Raw genomic sequence first — 19,377 nt, 5'->3', positions numbered from 1 at the left:
GTTATGGGTGGCCGGGAGGATGCCGTCGCAGAAAGTTCCTCCTTCCACCCTTCCTACCCTTCGGACATAGCATAAACACTGCAGCTTTTGCATAGGGCCTGTCTCGAGAACCAGGGCAGATCTTTGCTCTTAACACCAGGCATGGAGTGCAAGCATCAGGCCATTTGTGGCCACCTGAGAATCTTTTGTTACGGGCTTTTTCCTTCATTGGAGGAACGCAAATGCTGATTTTAAGCATGAGCGCATTGAAACAGTTAAGTTTGAAACTGGAACAAAAAATTCTGCTTAGGAATTTCTCATCTGGTACAGCAATTCAAGGCAAATGTAAAAAGGGTCATTTTCTACACTTTGATGCTGATGTAGCAACAAGCAACTTAGGTGGTGTAATCACAGCCCCTGTTAAACTGTCCCCATTTACTAGCAGTTGCCACTGATCCCAAACGCCATAATATTTATCTAGACATATAATGAGACATAATTGAGGAATGTGAGTGAATAGCCTTGCTTTAAACATGGACAAAGAGTATTTAATCTGTTATCACAGTAGATCCTTAATGGTGACAACTGTACTGAGAAGTAACACATGCTCAGGGAATGGCTTTGACGATTGATAAGTGTGTCTTATTAAGTTATTCTTTCCTACTAATAAAACTCCAATTGTTGGGTAAATCTTCAACAGGTGTTGTCTTCTGTTACTAGCTCTGAAACTTATTTCCAGCTTTGTCGAGAGTCTTTGTTTTTTGCTTTATAGTACCCCACACAGTGGTGTTCCAGTTTGTGACTGGTGCTTTTGGGAATTATGGCTCTACAAGAGTATCATTTTGTTTATTTTTTTTCACTGAGTTAAAAGAATGCAATACTTTCAGTGTCTCATGGAAAGCTATGAGGCCAGGCTTGGGCTGCATTACAACAACGATGAGATAAAGGCCTCCTTGTGCTCCCACTGAAGAGCAAAATTGCACTGAAGCTTTCCACCTGGAAGGTGTTGTGAAGTCTTTTACCACTTTGCCTTCTGTATTGTTCTCCTTTCCTCTGTATTGACGTAACTCGGGGATGTTTTAATTTTAGCTATGTAGCTAAACACTTAGCCCAGGGAATGACTGGAAGAGCACAGAGTTTCTGGGGCTTGTGTGTGGTGTTTCTTTCTTTAAAGCAATTTGCATTTTGCTCTTTTATTGCAATAGACTATAGTGGTGATAACTTGACAGTTCCTCTAGTTTTGGTAAAGCCGAGTAACAGAACTTCAGGTGGGGACTAATTTTTCCACCACGCCGTTGTAAATGTTTGTAATCTCAGTGGTGCTCTGTATGGCACTGCTTCCTTCTCCACCAGCAAAGCAAAGGTGGATTTGTGTGCCAAAGCTGAATATGCCGGGAAATCTCCAGAATCTACCATCCTCCCGTATGTCAGAGTGGCAAGAAATGTGTGAGCCCTGGAGGTCCAGTTTGCTCTAAAACCTGGACTTGTAGCTTGAGGGGTCCTGTAGGAAACCCCCACTCCCTCCCACTGAGCTTACAGGGAGACTCAGCACCCTCCAAAGTATTGTAAATGGGTCCTCAGGGAAATCACCTTCAGTGATACCTGGCAGCATGCCGCTTTCAATAGTGTTTGATGGCACTGTGGTGAGTTACGTTTGTGGTACAGAAAACTTAGTGCTACTTATGTACAAAAGCATCATCCTGGAATTTTTATACAACCAAAAGTGATGTAGGGTTATTCCAGCTCTTAATTCTGGTACCTCCCTGTGCCTGGGAAGCCTTGGATGCTCTCTGCACTCTTGCCATTACGCTCATGCAAAATCACATTCTTGTTTCTTAGGAATCTGTGCTAACGCTTCACTCACTGTGGTGCTTGTAAAGTCAGGCGGGCAACAAGTCTTTATCTTGTTCTTATTCTTGCTTTCCTTCATGGAGCTTTCTTCTTTCCTCCACAGTTTGTCAAGGGACAAATAACAAGCTGACCCAACTGGGACATGTGGAAGACCATTTCACCAGCCTGCAGAGGATGTACAACAACTGCGAGGTGGTGCTCAGCAACCTGGAGATTACGTACGTGGAGCACAATCGTGACCTCTCTTTTCTGAAGGTGAGTGTTCTTGGCCAACGTGGCCTTCGCTGCTAAAGGAATCTTACTGCATTTTTGAAGCGCAAAGGATCAGCTACCTGTAAAATGCTGTGGTGATCCAAAAACATAGCTAGCTAATGTCAGAGAAATTGCAGATCACAATTGCAGATCTCAGCATCCAGGGACAGTGCCTCACGTGTCTTTTTGTCCTGTAACTATTTATTACTTAAGAGAGAGAAGGTTACCTGATCTTCCGCTCTGCTGAGCATTGGAGGATATGCAAGGGAAGGGGCACAGAAGAGAGAGTGTAAAAGCCTCAATCAGATGGCATCTCTTTGCTGCCAGTGGTTGGAGTCTGGACAAGTATTCAGGGGAAGCATCACACTTGGTTGCCATATCATACATGCTTGCCCTCTTCTCCGGTATCTCCTAGGCAGCTCCGCTTGCCCTTCCTCGGGGACAGAACAGGGGTAAACTGGACCTTTGTAATGACCCCCTGGTAGCTGCTCTAAGAGTCAGTTTAACTTTGCTGCTTAGATAGCAAAGTTTTCTGTGTATTCCCTTGTTCTCAGATGTATTTATTTTTTAATGAGATTAAGTGGTTTATTGTTCCTTAAAGTTGAAAGATGGTGGATTGGAGGGGTGTGAGGAGGAAATGACTCTGTCAAGAGTAGAGGAGTGCTATGGATTAAGCACATGGTTTTTTCTGTTGTTCTCTCAGACAATACAGGAGGTTGCAGGCTACGTGCTCATCGCGCTTAATATGGTGGATGTCATTCCCCTAGAAAACCTCCAGATCATCCGAGGCAATGTGCTGTACGACAACTCTTATGCCCTGGCAGTTTTGTCCAATTACCACATGAATAAAACCCAGGGACTCCGAGAGCTGCCCATGAAACGGCTATCAGGTGAGAGGAGGACAAGAGGTGAAGGCACCTGTAAAGCAAACTTCAACTGTTGGGTTTTCGGTATCAAGATCCAATTGAAGATGTCCTCTCAAAGTCATATGCCATCAAATCCTGCTTTTAAAACAGGGATCTGAGTGTAGTTTCCCAGTTTCCTAATTACTTTCCTGCTAGCTGGCCTTCTTCAAAAGACGAAGAAAGTTCATAATTTCCCATGGCAGAAAGATCCAGATAATCCAAAGCATCAACAGGGTGGTGAGATTTATTTGTGTCTCCCAAAACAGCAAAGTATCCACTCAGTATTTTATAATATTATAATGCAAAATAGCCTTTTATGTATACATATATTTGGAGGTGGCACCAGGCAGAAATCCACATGTAGTGGTATCTTAGTAGCATCCAACAGCAGCTGACCCTCCAGAACCTGTCAGTCTGAGCCTGATGTTAGTTGCACCATCAGGAGTGCTGGTGCTGTGCAGATTGTCCTTTTGTGTCAGGACAGTGTGAATGAGGCGAAGAAATATTGGTTTTATTTCCCTTTCTTTAGATCAAAGACAGGAGACATGGGCAGTTTGCTTCACTTACCATTTTTTTTCCTTTCATGGCAGAAATTCTCAACGGAGGTGTTAAAATCAGCAACAACCCCAAACTGTGCAACATGGACACTGTTCTCTGGAATGACATCATTGACACAAACAAGAAGCCTCTCACGGTGCTTGAATTTGCAAGCAACCTCTCCTCTTGTGAGTATTAACTTACCAAAAATGCTGCGTGCTCCCCCATTTCAGAGAGAACAATGAACGTACCATCTTCCATGTGGTGGGTTTCAGGTCCACCAACTCTTTCATGCAGGGCCACCAAGCCCTGTTTCAAGGGAGGTCTTTTCCTTTCTTCACCAATGGCCTAAAATGTAATTTTCGTGGCGGTTAGGTCCTTAACTCGTAAGTCAGCGAAGTTCTTCAAAGCTTCTCTTGGTTTCAGACAGTACCCTATGTATGTGTTCTTCAAAGACAGCTCAGAATAACATGCAGTTGTCTGCTTTCCAGCAGTCTTCTCTTGACAATGTAAGGCTCTGGTCTAGAAAACCCATATGGGTACCTTCATGGCGTTACTGTGGGAGCTGGAGCCTTTTTAGTGCTAAGGCCCAAGTTGAGTGCCATAAAACTGGTGTTTTGGGCTGTGCAGGTTGTTCTTGCAAAATTAATGATAAACAGGCAGATAAATCTGATGCTTTAGATCAGCAGGGAGATGAGCGTGTATTTAAAAGTTTGTGTGGCATATGCTTAGGGTGGGCTCAAGCTAATCCTTCAGCCTTACAAGTCCCTTGTAAAATCCCCAGTCATTTCGTGGAAAGGATATGTTATTTTAATTTCTGGGCATTTCATTTCTGGCACTATAAATTAGCAGAAAAACATACTTTCTTTATCTTCTTCCAGTTGCGTAATTGGCTGAGAGCTAATAGCCAACTTCTGTGTTGACATAATTTTCTGTGGAGCCGTAGCGTAATCAAGGAGTTGTGAGCTATACAAGTCAGCACAGAAGTTTGGCTCTAAACAGCACAGAAATGTTAACCTTTAACTTTTCAACTTAAAAAAAAAAAAAGTTCTTTGGTCCCACAGCAAATCAATCCCCACTCTCAGACAAGTTTTGGCGTTCGTTCAGCTATTTGATGGGCAGTAGAGGGGAGGGAGGATCACGTGTTATTAGCAGGAAGAATCATTCTAGTAGGAAATGCCTCTTAAATATAGTGAATTCCAGATTAATCTGCTTGGACAGCCATTTATGGTTTTAATAATGTTTCATAATCTAAAATAAGTTGTTTCTCTGGGACTTTGCTCGTAATTAAGAGAAAGAAAAAGAAAAGAGTGAGAAGGGAGGGATGGGAAAGAGGCCAGCATTGAACTTGCAAGGTCAAGCAGGGTGTCCATCCATCCTGCTGCCTCTCCATGTCCATGTGCTGCAGCGTAGTCCTACACTGAGGAGTATTTTTGGCAGAGGGCAGGAGGAGGGTGTGAAGCAGACAAGCCACATTACTTTGTGGTCGGAGTAGCTGGCGATTGCCTGCAAATCCAGTTGGGTTTGTTTTCTCTTTAGAACCGCATTGTTCAGAAACATTGATTTACGTGGGGCCTGTAGCGAGCAGCTGGCACATGCCCGGCCACAAGCTGGCAGTGACTTGCCACTGCTTGTAAACTCCAGCAGAAGGGCCAGCCAGGCACTAGCTGAGATTCCTGTTCCTGGGAAAAATCACCATAGACTCACAGAACCACAGAATGGTTTGGGTTGGAAGGGACCTTAGAGATCATCCAGTTCCACCCCCTGCCATGGGCAGGGACACCTCCCGCTAGCCCAGGTTGCTCAAAGCCTCATCCAGCCTGGCCTTGAACCCCTCCAGGGATGGGGCATCCACAGCTTCTCTGGGCAACCTGGGCCACTGCCTCACCACCCTCACAGTGAAAAATTTCTTCCTAATATCTAATCTAAATCTGCCTTCTTTCGTAAACTAGGCTGGCTGGGTATTGCACTCGTGTGCTCAAAGGTGTGGAGGACTGCACACAGGAAATCAGAGATGAACAAAGGATAAGGATTTAAGGTCCAGCTCTCAAAATTTTTGAGCACTGGTATATAGGTGCTTCCTCCCCTGATTTATCAAGAAGGAAAGTTTTCTGTGACTCACATGTTGTTGTTGTCCATGTTTACAGAATATAATACTCTGCTCTCCTGTTTCAGGTCCCAAATGCCATCCAAACTGCACAGAAGACCACTGCTGGGGCCCTGGTGAACAGAACTGCCAGACGTGTAAGCCTGCAGATTAATTAAGAAATTTCTTGGGTGCTCTGACATACTGTATTTCTATCTACTGGAAGATTAACCTGTCAGGCACAAATAAGTGACACGCGTTTCATACTTGTCCTTCTCCGTGTCCAGCTACGCTGGGGCTCCTGGAAGCATACCGCAGAGGGACAGAAGTGCTGTCACAGGGAGGATGGCTGTGCCCGCTCCCCTCGAGCAGCTCTCATTTCTGGACGGGAAACCTGGATGTGTTTTGACTTGGGTCTGGGTTTCCCTGGAGATGTGCTGTTCCTCCAGAGGGAAAAGACTGCACCTGTCTTCCGCATTGAAATCTTCTGTCTGTCACCCACAACTTTCTCCCATCTGCACTTGAAAACATTATTCTTTAAGTGATTTTACCATCTAAGAGAGGACACAGTGGCTGTGCGGTAAATTATTTGCCTTCCTGCTGTTTCCCACAGAGCCATTCTGCAGGCTAGTTAATGACACTTTGGATTAATTTCTACTATTAGAAGCAACAACATAACACAATTTTTGCTGGCATTCCTCCTTTTTTTTTTGTAAACACAAAAGATGTCACCTTCGTGTGGGTAATCACACTACATACTGTACTGGGAGGACCTTTGGGAGGCTCTCAGAAAATGCATAGCCATTTTTTAATCTGTAAATGGAGATATTTGGCATTGTGAGCTTGTTCAGTTTGCCTGCCTATGCTTTAACTGTAAAATTTTGCAGGTAGCATGCTTGCCTGATAGTAGGAGAGTGACAGAAGCATCCATGTAGAAGTGCTTGAGATTTTGCAAGGCTTTATTTTTCCTAAAGTAAAGGTTGAGGAGGAAGATCATCTCAATTTGTTTCACTGCTTCATTACTTCCTTTTTCTGTAATAAGTAGGGAAATGCACTGTTTCTGATTCTTCTTCCCTTACAGTTTTGTGTAAAGTTCAGTGGAAAGACAGCTGATCTGAAATGAAAGCAACATCCTATCTTCAGTTTTTCGTTGCAAATAATCACCTAAACCTAAGTTCCTTGATTGCAAATTTGTACAGCTTCTAGAGCTTAAGGAAGAAGAAACATAGAGCTTTTCTGTCCTCATTCAGTATAAGTTTGAGGTTTTTTCAGTCTGCTCTGCAGCTTGGCTCTCGAGGTGGACAGTGGCTGCGCATGCAAAGCCCTTCCCAGGTCAGTCCCTGCAGTTGAGGCTGCACAGCTGTCTCCGGAGCTTGCGAAACCTCAGGTCTCATCCCTGCGAGCTTCCAGAATTTACAAACTCTTGCTGGTTTTGGGAGGATGACTAGGAGTGCATAAAATGAAACTGCTTGCAGGCTCTGGCTCTCCTCTCCAGGCGTTTGAGAATCTGTCCAGCTGAAAGTGTATCCCACGTTTCCATATGTGGGAAAGTTTGGGGTGATACGTATGTTTTTCCTTCAGTGAACGTGGGATATTCTGTATGAAATATAAATGTTTGCCATGGTATATATTTCCAGCAGGAAGCTCGAGTCAATAGCTATCAAAGTGACGAGCTGTTTTACTCCCCTGCTGATGTTTATGAAAAAAATAATACAAAAATGTTGTTCATGTAGAACAATGTGCCTTTTATTCCCGTTTCTAGTTGAACGGAGGAGTTGCTATCAGAGAAGCTAATGCATATTGTGGAGATAATCTGTTTGCTTGAAAATATAATAACTTGAAATAATACAGTTTGGATACAGAAGTGTGTAATGGAAAAATATAGGAAATATGATTTTTTAAAAATCGCTGCTATATAGCCTGTAGCAGGTTACATTTTCCAATCATTTTCTCTTAAATAACAACCGTCTGTCTCGGACTTGCAGGAATTCCTGATGGTATTGTAACTCATTTGTGCCCAACTAGGAAGCTGATGACGGTTACTGGAGTGCACAACTGAAATGCTCAGGGTGCTGTAATGCAGCGGATTAGCCCTCAGGTTTCCCTGATGTCTAATGCCAGGGTCTGTGGATCTGTAATTTTTTTGTAGAGAACAATCCCAATTTGGGTCTGTGGTACAAATACATGCTAGCCATTAATTTCTGGGGTTTTTTTTTAATTGTTCTGATTATTATTTTCTCTGCTTTGATATTCAAGTGGAGATGATTTCCCAATTATCAACAAAATGTTGCAGGGAGTTTTTCCTTCCCTGCAAAAAGCTGAGTCAGGGCCAGTTCCTCTGCTCGTGCAAACCCTTTGGGATTTGAGTAATGAAGATAAAATTTGGCCGAGGAATTGAAGCCTAAAGAAAAATAATACAATGTGTATATGAAATCAGTTTGCTGAGTGGGTCTCCCCTCCTTCTGCAAATTTCAGAAATATTTTTAGTGCATTGAAGGGATCCTAACACCACACCAACAATGTATGGTTTCCCATTATAGTACGGAGTCCTGACAGTTCTCCTGTTGTGTTGTTTTTCCCAAACCTAACACCAGTAATAGCAGATTTTCTCAATAAAATGGAGCCAAATCCTGCTCTGTTACCCAGCTGTAAGATGCAATGACTCCACAGAGTTTTTCTTGGTTTAGGCATTGATGCCACAGGAACCTGGATGCTCTTTCTAAGCAGGACATGATTTGCTGGCTGGGACTAGAGCGCTTATCACCTCGCAAGAGACAACATGATTACAGGCAGAACACAGCCCCTTTTCCTGCCGCTCACATCGCCTCTTACCCCTCCCAAGCTTTGGCCTTATATGAGGACAGAATACACATCCCATTGGGGAAAATCTAGCACAGATCCTGCACCATAATTTTTCTCTGTATTTCTTGATCTCATTGCAGCGAGAACAGCTTAAACATCCTTCATTCGTAATGTTTCCTTTTTTTTTTTTTTTTTTTTTTTTGTGTGTGTGTGTGTGTATCTTCCAGTAACGAAAGTCATCTGTGCCCAGCAGTGCTCTGGCCGGTGCAGGGGGAAGGTGCCCAGCGACTGCTGCCACAACCAGTGTGCTGCGGGGTGCACGGGCCCTCGGGAGAGCGACTGCCTGGTAACGATGCTACACCACCCCCAGAATTGCTTCAATCCCTGGCATGGCGAGGCAGGCTTTCAGCTGCATTCTAGCTTTCTTCCCATCCAAGAAAGCCTCTGAGAGATGCTGACCTGCAGGATGCCCCAGGGCTTCCCTGCACGAGCGGTCGGTGGTTGGGAAGAGGACATGAACTTCACAGCACCTTTAGCTGGTCTTTACTGACTCTGCAGGTGGACCCTCCTAGCCCATGCCAAACCAGCATTAGTGCTTTTGAGAGCTCTCAAAGTTGTTGCAGAGCAGCTAAGTGTTTGCTGCAGGGCAACTTCCCCACGTTGGCAGGTCCCCAGGTCCTCAGCTGCCACCATGTGCAGTGTTTTTCCATGCCAGCGCAGCTTTGCCATGTGCTCCCAGCACTAGTCAGTAATAATCTTGGTTTACCAAAGCAAGAACTTGTAACGGGAATCAAATATCTTTAGTTTTGGGGTTTGGTTTTTTTTGGGGGGGGGTTTTGGGGTTTTTTTTGCATTTCATTGTACTTCAGACATGAAATCAAGGTTTCCCCTTCTGGTTTTCACTTGCCACAAAAACAGTGTTTGGGAGACCCTGGGGCAGTGGAGGGAGAAGGAGCAAATGGAGGTTTTTTGGGAAAAAAAAATCCCATTGCTTTTCTACAAGAGTTTCAGGGGGTTGGTGCATGCTGTGTTTTTGTCTCTTCCCTATGGTTTGCACTACACTTCATTCTGAATTAAGTGACACTTGAATAATTGCCACAGAAACCGTCTACTCTCAATTTGTTGTTGTTACCTGTATTCCTGGTCACCTTATAAATTGCATGGCTATGGTGCCCTTACTGGCTCACAGAAAAGACAGTTATTCTCTCTCATCTGGAAAACCGGGGAAGAAAAAAAGGAGAAAAGAGAATGATTATTAATTTAATACAGTATTAGGTTGGAAGAACCAACTTGTCCTTCATAAATGCCAGCTAAATTGCTCATTACCTGCAGGTAAATATAATGGCTTCAGTTTAATATTTAGCCAGAAAAGTCAGTAATCTGCAGGAAAGGACTTGATTTGATTTAGGTTATTAAAAAATGGCTAAGAAAAGTACCGTTTGTCTTGATTTGGTTACTGCTTGTAGGGAATTTTTTAGGGAAAATTCTTCTGTCTAAAGTATGCAGATTTGCTCCTGTTCCCACGTGAATCTCAGCAGCTCTCGACCAGAGTGCCAAGATTTCTTGTTCAGAACACGAAAAATTCATGTTCTCTCTGTTGTTTTTTTTTTTTTTTCAAATATTAAACTCAATTGCCCAACCTGAAGTAACCTTTCACCGTCAAAGCATGAGAGATCATCCCTGTAGGTGCTTGGGGATTCCATTAGAGCTAAGCAAGGAACAGATGTGCTCATCAGAATGTTATTGAAGAGCTAATGTAAAACCACTGGTGCTTTTTAAGGAGAAGGTAGTTTAATGGGTGCTGTTGTTTAACGACAGGCATGCCGCAAGTTTCGGGATGACGCTACGTGCAAGGATACCTGTCCCCCATTGGTCCTGTATAATCCCACCACTTATCAGATGGATGTCAACCCCGATGGAAAATACAGCTTTGGAGCCACTTGTGTGAGGGAATGCCCACGTAAGTTCATTTCAGGTCACAGCCACAGTGGAGGTGGGGGGTTGGAGGGAGGTGGGAAGGGACCTGTGTCATCCCTCAGGTTATGGCCAAGTGCAACAGCACTTTCTTGTTCTCTTCGGCTTCTGTGGCAGCTGGGAACAGGTGATAAAAATGAGAGAATAGCCGGTAAAGAAGACAGCCTCTTCAAAGTGGCTGCATCCATCACCTTCCCTGGTTTTTATCCATTAAATTTTGACTTCTGAAGATTTTTCTCTTGGTGGGGCAAAAGATGCGTCTTATGAGAATCATCAAAACAACAGCCAAATAAGTCACATGGGATCAATCCTGTGGGTTACCAAAGCATTAGCAACTCTTAATCTGATTCTTAATTAGGACTGATAGAAAGTAATTGGTTCAAAAACTCCCTCTCAAGGCCTGTGATTATTGCTTCCTCTACAGATGCTTGCTTTTTCTTTCATGCTGTTCCATGTCTGTGGTTTTTTAACCCATTGAGACCGATATGTAAGAGAAGGTTTAGCTTACAAGGCTGATATCCCTTTCTGAGGTTGACCATTGCCCTCCCTGGCCCTTAGCCTGGAAGAGTGAGTGAAGGTGAGGGGTCAGAAGTGCTGTGCATCGATCCTGATTGTGGCACTGCTGCACAGCCTGACGTTGGCAATATTGTTTTATCCTTCTGTGACCGTTCCCCTCTCTATACAACGGTGATAGCACTGTATGTCTGTCTACCTTCAAAGGACATTGTGAGAATTAATAATTAATGCCTGTACTTTGCTAAGTATGCCAGAAGTTCAAAACCCCCGTTTTCCTCCTCGTATTGAAGAGCCTGTGCAGCCCCCAGTGCATCCCTCCCATATTTCAGTGACCTTTGTGTCCCTGTTTTTTCCAGACAACTACGTGGTGACAGACCATGGCTCATGCGTTCGCTCTTGCAATACCGATACTTATGAAGTGGAAGAAAACGGTGTTCGGAAGTGTAAAAAGTGTGATGGGCTATGCAGCAAAGGTAAAAAAAGAATGGAATAAACCAGTAAGGCTCTGAGAGGACAGGTACCTTACTAGACAAAACACATGGAGTTCTGACCTCAATTAAGCACAAATTCAAAGTAAATATCCAGTGATAGTTTGGAGATCTGACAAGCGGTTTGATCAGGAAACATGGCTGTGGAGCATGCTCTCCAACTGGGATATACCACAAGTGCCACAGATCAACTGCGTTGTGTGCATGCATATCTTGCACGTCAGCCTCCTCCTTTGTCCTTCCCAATATCTCATCAAGGGGAATAAAATGAAAATGGGGCAAAGAGTCAAGGGCATGTGCCAGAGCCTATGTGCAGAGATGCTGGGACCAGAGCTGCACATCTGGGCAAGCAGGAAGCATTTATCCTGTTGTGCTTTCTGAAAAGCAAAAGTAGGCAAAAGATGTCTGAAACTCATCTTACAGTGGTAGGTTTGACCATATGGGAGTGCTTTCTGGGCTAATAGCATCCTCATGTTTATTCCTTTCCATGTGGTTGGGCTTCACTCTTCTGCCCCCTGATTTCTTAACCTCTCTTTTAACAGTGTGCAACGGCATCGGAATAGGTGAACTTAAAGGGATCCTCTCCATAAACGCCACAAACATTGACTCCTTCAAAAACTGTACTAAGATCAACGGGGATGTCAGCATTCTCCCAGTTGCATTTCTAGGGTGAGTTGCCCTCTGGTTGTTCAGCACTTCAGGAGAAGGGCTAGAGAGAAATTTGGGCTGAGCCATTCTTTTCCCAATTCCTCATTCTGTGTTTTTCAGTGATGCTTTCACAAAGACCCTACCCTTGGACCCGAAGAAGTTGGATGTCTTCAAAACAGTCAAAGAAATATCAGGTAAGCAGTGGGTTTTAAGCTGAGGTGTTCTCTGGTACTGCCAAAAACACAAGGGCAGAGGAGGGGAATTTTTTTAAGAGCATGAAGAGAAATGCAAGCGAATGGTTTCTGCCTCTGAGCTACCAGGGGTCACTCTTCACAAAGGTGGTCAGCAGCGCTTCGCCAGCGCTACACCCACGTAACCCATACTGGCCTCCCGTCCCAGATGTGTGGTTTGGCCAGACCATCCCTTCTGCTGAACTGTCAGCCCTCGCAAAGAGTAAAAGCAGAGGAGATCCTCAGCCACCCAAGAAGTATGTGGTGATGCAGAGGCGTGCCACTCCAGCTAAAAAAAGCCAAGCGTGTTTCTATTTGTGGAAAACCTTTCAGCAGCTCCTTAGGGAAGCGTGCTCAGTGTCTTGCATCATCCTCGAGGAGACACCCTCTCCAGCCTGAAGAGCTCTTCCTTGGGGTGAAAGCATCTCCACGAGCACAAAGCGGCCAGAGGAGCGTTCAGCCACCCTCTTGCACCAAGTATCAATTAACAGTAATTTTGCTGAGCCCATTATAAAATGAGTGCAACATCAGAGCTGGGTGCACAGACGTGACTGCAGTTCCCCTTTCTGCCTTTTACCTGTCTGGTTCCCTTCAGGGTAGCAATGACTAATCCCAGAGCTTCATCCAGCAGCCTGCAATTTCCCAAATTCTTCCCCTCCTCCCGAGCACCTCGTCTGAGCAGGGAAATACGCTTGCCTTAGCAAATCCACTGTCGGTTCTGCTCCGTTTTGGCTTTTTCTGCAGTTTTCTCTTCCCTGAGGGCAGCTCCCGAATGGGACAGAGCAATGCCTTTCTCCCCCAGCCTCTCAGCCAGAGTATCTACTGGCAAGAGCTGTCATCACCGGTGGCTCGGTGTGGCAGGATGTGCGGCTCACCAGCACGCTCATCTCTTGCACTCCTAAGCCCTCATGGTGGGCTAAGAAGTAAACTGTTTATAAAACAGGGTTTAAAAATGTCTCCCTGCTCCCTAAAATGTCATGTTTCACTCTGAGATTTTCAGACAACCATAGGGAAAGCACAAGCGCCTTCTCCCGGCACAGGAGGAGCTCAAGGAGGAGGTTCTGCTGCCAATACTGACTTTTTTTTTTAATCTTCTTTTCTTCATTTCAGGATTTTTGTTGATTCAGGCCTGGCCTGAGAATGCTACTGATCTCTATGCTTTCGAAAATCTGGAGATTATACGAGGCAGAACCAAGCAACAGTAAGTAAATCATGTGCCAGAGCAATGGTAAAAGAAACTGTTCAGAGCTGTGTTTGACCGAGTGCACCAAGGTACCAAGTGGTGAGACACAGGCGTCCCCAAACTGATGCTAAATCGGAAGAAGCCTGCGGGGCATCGAGCACCATCTTTGTTTCAGTAGATAATGTGCCCTGGGAGAATCAAACCTGCAGCGCTGCGCGTAGAGGGCTGTGCTGAGCCTGTTCTAGGACCAGGCTTTGTCCCACCAGCCAGGAAGCGCAAACAGGGCGGAGAGCACTCTTTGCAGTCCAGGACAAGTTATGATGTGATCGGAAGCACTTTGGGATTTCAGGTAGCTGGGCATCTGGGGATAGAGACCACGGCTGGCAGGCGGTGCGGATGCCATCAGTGCATCCAGCACCCACCTGGCCTTACTCCAAGAGGAAGGATGGCTTGGTGGACCAGTGCAAAATAATACCTTCTCTACCTACAACCGTTGTTGCACCTCATTTACTTGACAGAGCACGCATGTCCTGCCAGTTTTAGCTTACAATACCCATGCAAAACCAGATATTACAGTTGTTTTATGATAGGTAGGTCACGTACCAGGCTGAGCAGTGTCTTGCTTGAACAAAATTGAGTTTGCAGCAACACATGTTTGGAAACCAGAAGAAAAATGTGCTGAGTTAAACCCTGCTTACTAATTCTCTTTCTTCTGTGTTTTTTTTCTTTTTCTCCGTGTCCATTTCAGTGGCCAGTATTCCCTTGCTGTTGTTAACTTGAAAATACAGTCCCTGGGGCTGCGCTCCCTCAAGGAAATAAGTGATGGAGATGTTGCCATTATGAAGAACAAGAACCTCTGCTATGCTGATACCATGGACTGGCGCAGCCTGTTTGCAACTCAGAGCCAGAAAACAAAGATTATACAGAACAGAAATAAAAATGAGTGTGGTAAGTCAGTGCTGCCTTCCCGGACCATGTGGAAACTCGTGCTAAAATGCAGAAGTAGTTCAAGCAAGGCTTCTTTCGCTCTGTTCCCCTGGCTGCAAAATTCATCAGTGACGCTGCTTTAATGAAGGGGGGAAGGAAAAGTGGGGTTTTTTCTCACCGAGGATGTGGACTTCCTGGTGTCCAGCTGGTTGGAAGGACCTGCTTCACCACTGTGGGTATAGTGAAGCCACGTAGGTTGAAGGACACAACTTGAAACATTGGACTTTTTTGACAAGGTTGAAGCTGTTGTTCAATGATGCTGCTGTTGACTGCAGTGGTCCCTGGGCCAAAATATAAATATTTCTCTTTGCAGAATGTGAATTCGTTGTATTTTGACAATTGATCATAGAATCACATAACGGTTTGAGTTGTAAGGGACCTTCAAATATCATCTATTCCAACCCCCCTGCCATGGGCAGGGACACCTCCCACTAGCCCAGGTTGCTCAAAGCCTCATCCAGCCTGGCCTTGAACCCCTCCAGGGATGGGGCATCCACAGCTTCTCTGGGCAACCTGGGCCAGTGTCTCACCGTCCTCATTGTAAAGAGTTTCTTGCTTTTGTCCAATCTAAATCTACGCTCTTTCAGTTTAAAACCATTGCCCTTGTCCTATCACTACAGGCCTTGGGGGGTTGGAACTCAATGACCTTTAAGGTCCCTCCCAACCCAGATCATTCTATAACTCTGTGATTCTTCTTCCACACAACCAGGACCATTCACGTCTGCTTTGGAATAGGTTGGAGAAACTGGCAGGTCAGGATGGAGTTACTTGCAGTACTGTGTTTGCTCTCTCTCCTGCCTTGAAGTTCATGGCTCTTTTTCTTGTCTCTCTTTCCCAGCTGCTGCCAGGCACGTTTGTGACCCCCTGTGCTCGGACGTGGGCTGCTGGGGCCCTGGACCCTTCCACTGCTTCTCCTGCAGGTTTTTCGATCGCCAGAAGGAGTGTGTGAAACAGTGCAACATCCTTCAAGGGTAAGGCATCTGGGGTTGCTTGAGGTTTTGGTGATGATTTGGGGGGTTTTGAGTTTTAGAACATGTTATAGCTAGGAAGAAAGGATTTCAGCAGCTTTGCACGGATGTTGTGTGAGCACAGTACCTAAAAAGAGGGAAGAGCCAGGAGCTGAGGTAGTTCTTCCCCATTCAGCGTTGGTTAGGAGTTTGCTCCTAGTATTTCCCTAGCAACTAGCAGTTCAGCAGCTGTCTTTTTTGTAAGTGAATTCCCTCCAGCAGCTATTATGACCTGAAGGGCAGATCTGGGTATTTTTTTGTGTCAAATGATGGGTAGATTTAGTTTAATTAATAACATCATTACTTGAAGTAGAACAGCTTTATTGCTATTGAAACCATCTGTTCCCAACTTTCATATTTTAATGATTCATTGTGTGTTGTAGGGAGGGCATGAATTTAATTATCAGTGCAATGCTGTTTAACTTTGCTAATTATTATTTGGAGCCTTGGAATTACTTGGACTGTTTTTGTTGATCTCTTTGCATCACTACCATTTAAAAGCCTTTGGAAATCACTGCGAATATTCTGTGTCGTTAGCTTAAAAGGGAAAGTAAACTAATTTGTAATGTGCAATCTGGATTGCCATGTGTTTCACCATCAAACAAATTTCCCTTACTCTTACCTCCCCGTGGTTGCACTGAGCAAGTGCTGCTGGTGTAACCAGGAGGTTCCCCCTGTACCTCCTCCTGTCTCGGTGCCATCATCCTGATCTAAACTGGAAAAGGCACAAAAGGAGAGATGACCACAATTTATCAGTCGCTAATCAGCCTGGTTTTTAATTATTTCTCTTTTATTTTGTTGTTTTGCAGGGAGCCGAGAGAGTTTGAAAGGGACTCCAAGTGCCTTCCCTGCCACCCCGAGTGCCTGGTGCAAAACTCCACCGCCTACAATGCGACCTGCACTGGACCTGTAAGAGCAGATTCAGCTTAGCAAACCTGCACCTCAGGCCACGTATTAATATATATTTCCCGTGTTGAGATAATCCTGAGGTCTCAAAATTTACCCTTCTCTAGGATCAGGTAGAGATGGGAGGATTAGAGGGCAATGTCTGGGGCAGGGGAGCAGAAACAGGAGAGGGAACATCAGGGTATTGTTTGTCTTTCATGTCACCCATCATACGTGTAATCAGATGTTGAGGGGCCTTTCTTTTCTGTGTCTTTTTACAGAAAAAAAAAAAGGTAAGGCTTACTTACATATGTCATGATACAGTAAGTTGATGAACATTTCAAGAATATGTAGTTACTGAGCAGACAGAGGGAAAGAACTGTTAAAAACAGTGAATTAAAACAGTAGCTTTTTGAAAAGCCATTATAAAATTTTTATCAAAATCAGATATTTACTGGAAAATATTCAGGAAGCATTTTTTACTTAAAACCATGTTCCCCCTTCTGACTAAGGTACAGTAAATCTGTTAAAGTAATTGCAGGTGCAAGTTATGTTCAAAGAAAGGTGACCAAAACAAAACTGGATTTTCAAACTTGTTTAAATATTCCAACTTCATACAAAAGTCCATACAGTGTACTCTTGATAGCCATCCAGAGTCTTCCTCAATTTTGTTCTTCTTTGATTTAGAGAATATTATTTTCCATTATGAGATGTCCAGTTTGGCAGTGGTGCAAAATTATTTCCTTTTAATCAGATCAAACTCATATCTTAATTGTAAAACTCTAATTCTCTCCCTTTTTTGTAGTTGAAATTGAATCTCCTGCTTCCATCACAGATACTTGTCTGTGTTACTTAACCCAACGCTTTAAACACCTCTTGCCATCCCCTGCAGCCACTGAGTGTTTGCCCCTTGCCCATCATCAGTCTGCAGAGTCACTGCTCAGTAATGTGAAGCATTTCCATCCTCCCTTGTAGCTTAGACCACCAACGGCCTAAGGGATTTTATTAACATTATAAGTTCCTTCAGGCGGTGACCACCCACTTGTTCCATATTTGCCCAGCGTCTAGTAATCAGTCTAATAGAGAGGCCCTTAGACATGACCATAATTAAAATTCTCTTCCCATAGCGTGTCTTAGTGGAGTCCCACTGAATCCCATGCTGTGGATCTGGGCTGGTTTTTCTCCACAGTAGAATTTGACCCAGAATTGCTGGTTTCCCTGCTTTTTTTTTTTCCTGTAGTCTAAATAAAAGCAGTTATGCCCAAAATGGCCAAAGGCAATGCCTTTAAACACAAACTAAGTGCTTTTCAAAGTAAAAAGAAAACCCAACACATGGACTCCCTGGGTTGCCTCCTAATCCCCTGCTTCTCCCTAACAGAGGAAAGAACCTGCACTGAGAAACGAGGAAAATAATTGGAGGCCACCAATTCAGGGAGGTGTCAGCAGGTCCAGCTCCATCGTTTTGAATTGTGTGATGGTAGATTGCAGCAGGCAGCAGCTGGGCTCTCTGCTTTTCAGTTTATGCTTTATCAATGCATCATATAAATTATTCCCCATTTTAAATGAAAAATGCAAACTTTCCAAACAGGCAGAAGGCAGAGGGGAAAAAAAAAAAAAAAGGCAGCAACACTGAAACTCAAGAAAATATTAGCTTTAAACATCAGGCACTGCCCTTTATACATTTCGACCTACAAGAGCAAATACTTGCAAGAATATCAGGTAGCTAGGTAGTGAAACCAGATGATGCTGAAAACTTCCAGCAGTTGCAGACGTTTGGATCTGAGTTTCCTCCTGAGCAGGCCAATGTAAGGGCGTTCGTTATAAGCAAACTGTTTCTCTTTGCAGGGCCCTGACAACTGCGTGAAGTGCGCCCATTTTATAGACGGCCCCCACTGCGTGAAATCCTGCCCAGCCGGGGTTCTGGGTGAGAATGACACCCTCGTCTGGAAATATGCTGACCGGAATGCTGTTTGCCAGCTCTGCCATCCAAACTGTACCCGGGGGTGAGTGAAACCTCAGGCTGAATGGAAACAAGGCGGGAGGAAAAATACGGGAACCGCTCACGTTCCCTTTCTAATGGTCCCTTTTCAAACCATCAGGAAGAAATATCAGAGAGCGAGAGAGGTCAGGAGTACACAAGTCCTGTCAGCAGAGTGCATCAGCCTTTGTAAATAGGAAAAGTTCAGTGGCACTTTGTCTTTACAAAGAAGGAAAAAAAAAAGAAAAAGGAAAATGTTTCAGGGAGTTTGAAACAGGTTGTTTTTTTGGTTTAAATAGGAAGCTTCCTGGAATTTTGCAGAACTCACCCACCTGTGATGCACTTTGGATTTTTTTCCCACATCTTGGTGCTGGGTCCTCTGGTTTTGTGAGGAACATCAGTGACATCTGGTGGATGCTGGGCTCCTGGGGCTCATTTTTCTCTACACCTTTAATTATTTTAGGAGGGAAATCCCAGTGGGGTACCCCAGTGATTTTCTTTTTCCTTTCTTTCTGTATGCTAGCACTGGGTCTGAGTTTAAAGCCTTGCTTGCCTCCTGAGTGTGACTTTATTAATGGGCACCACAGTAAACCAAATCTGCATGAACCATTTTTGTCCTTGTTTGGGGGCACACTTAAACTGCCACCTGTAACGAGCTGTGACTTGAACTGTATTCAACCTACATGACAATAAGTAACAACTGTCTTCCTTTCCTGGTTTCCAACCTGCAAAGGACGTGGGATGCGCATTAAAGGGTTTAAGACTTGGTTGTTGGACTGTGATGCTTCTAGAGCAAAAAACCATCGCACATTTGGTATCTTTTCCTTCACAGGCCACTGCCCTATACCCTGCAGGTCTGTCTGATCCAAAATCCTTCTGTAATATGTGTTGCAAGGGAGAACTTAAAACACACTCAGACCAACCATCATCCCATTGTGTATTAACTCATCCAACTGCCAGGTCATTAAAGAGCAGAGTGCCCAGGCCTCCATCTTCATGGAGAAGAGGTGATGAAGGGTTAAACCAGCAAGTAATGCAGTGAATTCAGTGGTCTGGCTTTTTTACAGAT

The 19,377-nt window shown here is 44.4% G+C and overlaps 1 protein-coding gene across 1 annotated transcript in view; it reads left to right on the top strand.

The window, feature by feature from the left end:
- Window positions 1-1,935: 1,935 nt before the first annotated feature.
- EGFR (epidermal growth factor receptor) overlaps window positions 1,936-19,377 on the top strand; it is a 42,094-nt gene continuing 24,652 nt past the window's right edge. The window contains exons 1-14 of the mRNA XM_010077738.1: window positions 1,936-2,085; window positions 2,786-2,972; window positions 3,578-3,712; window positions 5,700-5,768; window positions 8,640-8,758; window positions 10,231-10,372; window positions 11,259-11,375; window positions 11,933-12,059; window positions 12,159-12,232; window positions 13,379-13,469; window positions 14,200-14,399; window positions 15,277-15,409; window positions 16,255-16,354; window positions 18,176-18,333. Of these exons, the coding sequence (XP_010076040.1) occupies window positions 2,005-2,085; window positions 2,786-2,972; window positions 3,578-3,712; window positions 5,700-5,768; window positions 8,640-8,758; window positions 10,231-10,372; window positions 11,259-11,375; window positions 11,933-12,059; window positions 12,159-12,232; window positions 13,379-13,469; window positions 14,200-14,399; window positions 15,277-15,409; window positions 16,255-16,354; window positions 18,176-18,333 (1,733 nt within the window). The 5' untranslated portion in view covers window positions 1,936-2,004. The remainder of the gene's footprint in view (window positions 2,086-2,785; window positions 2,973-3,577; window positions 3,713-5,699; window positions 5,769-8,639; window positions 8,759-10,230; window positions 10,373-11,258; window positions 11,376-11,932; window positions 12,060-12,158; window positions 12,233-13,378; window positions 13,470-14,199; window positions 14,400-15,276; window positions 15,410-16,254; window positions 16,355-18,175; window positions 18,334-19,377) is intronic.

Source organism: Pterocles gutturalis, unplaced genomic scaffold (assembly GCF_000699245.1).
Source record: "Pterocles gutturalis isolate BGI_N339 unplaced genomic scaffold, ASM69924v1 scaffold8818, whole genome shotgun sequence".
Classification (NCBI taxonomy): domain Eukaryota; kingdom Metazoa; phylum Chordata; class Aves; order Pterocliformes; family Pteroclidae; genus Pterocles; species Pterocles gutturalis.
The sequence above is the reverse complement of the archived record's forward strand: the minus strand, read 5'-3'. Positions and strand labels throughout refer to the sequence as shown.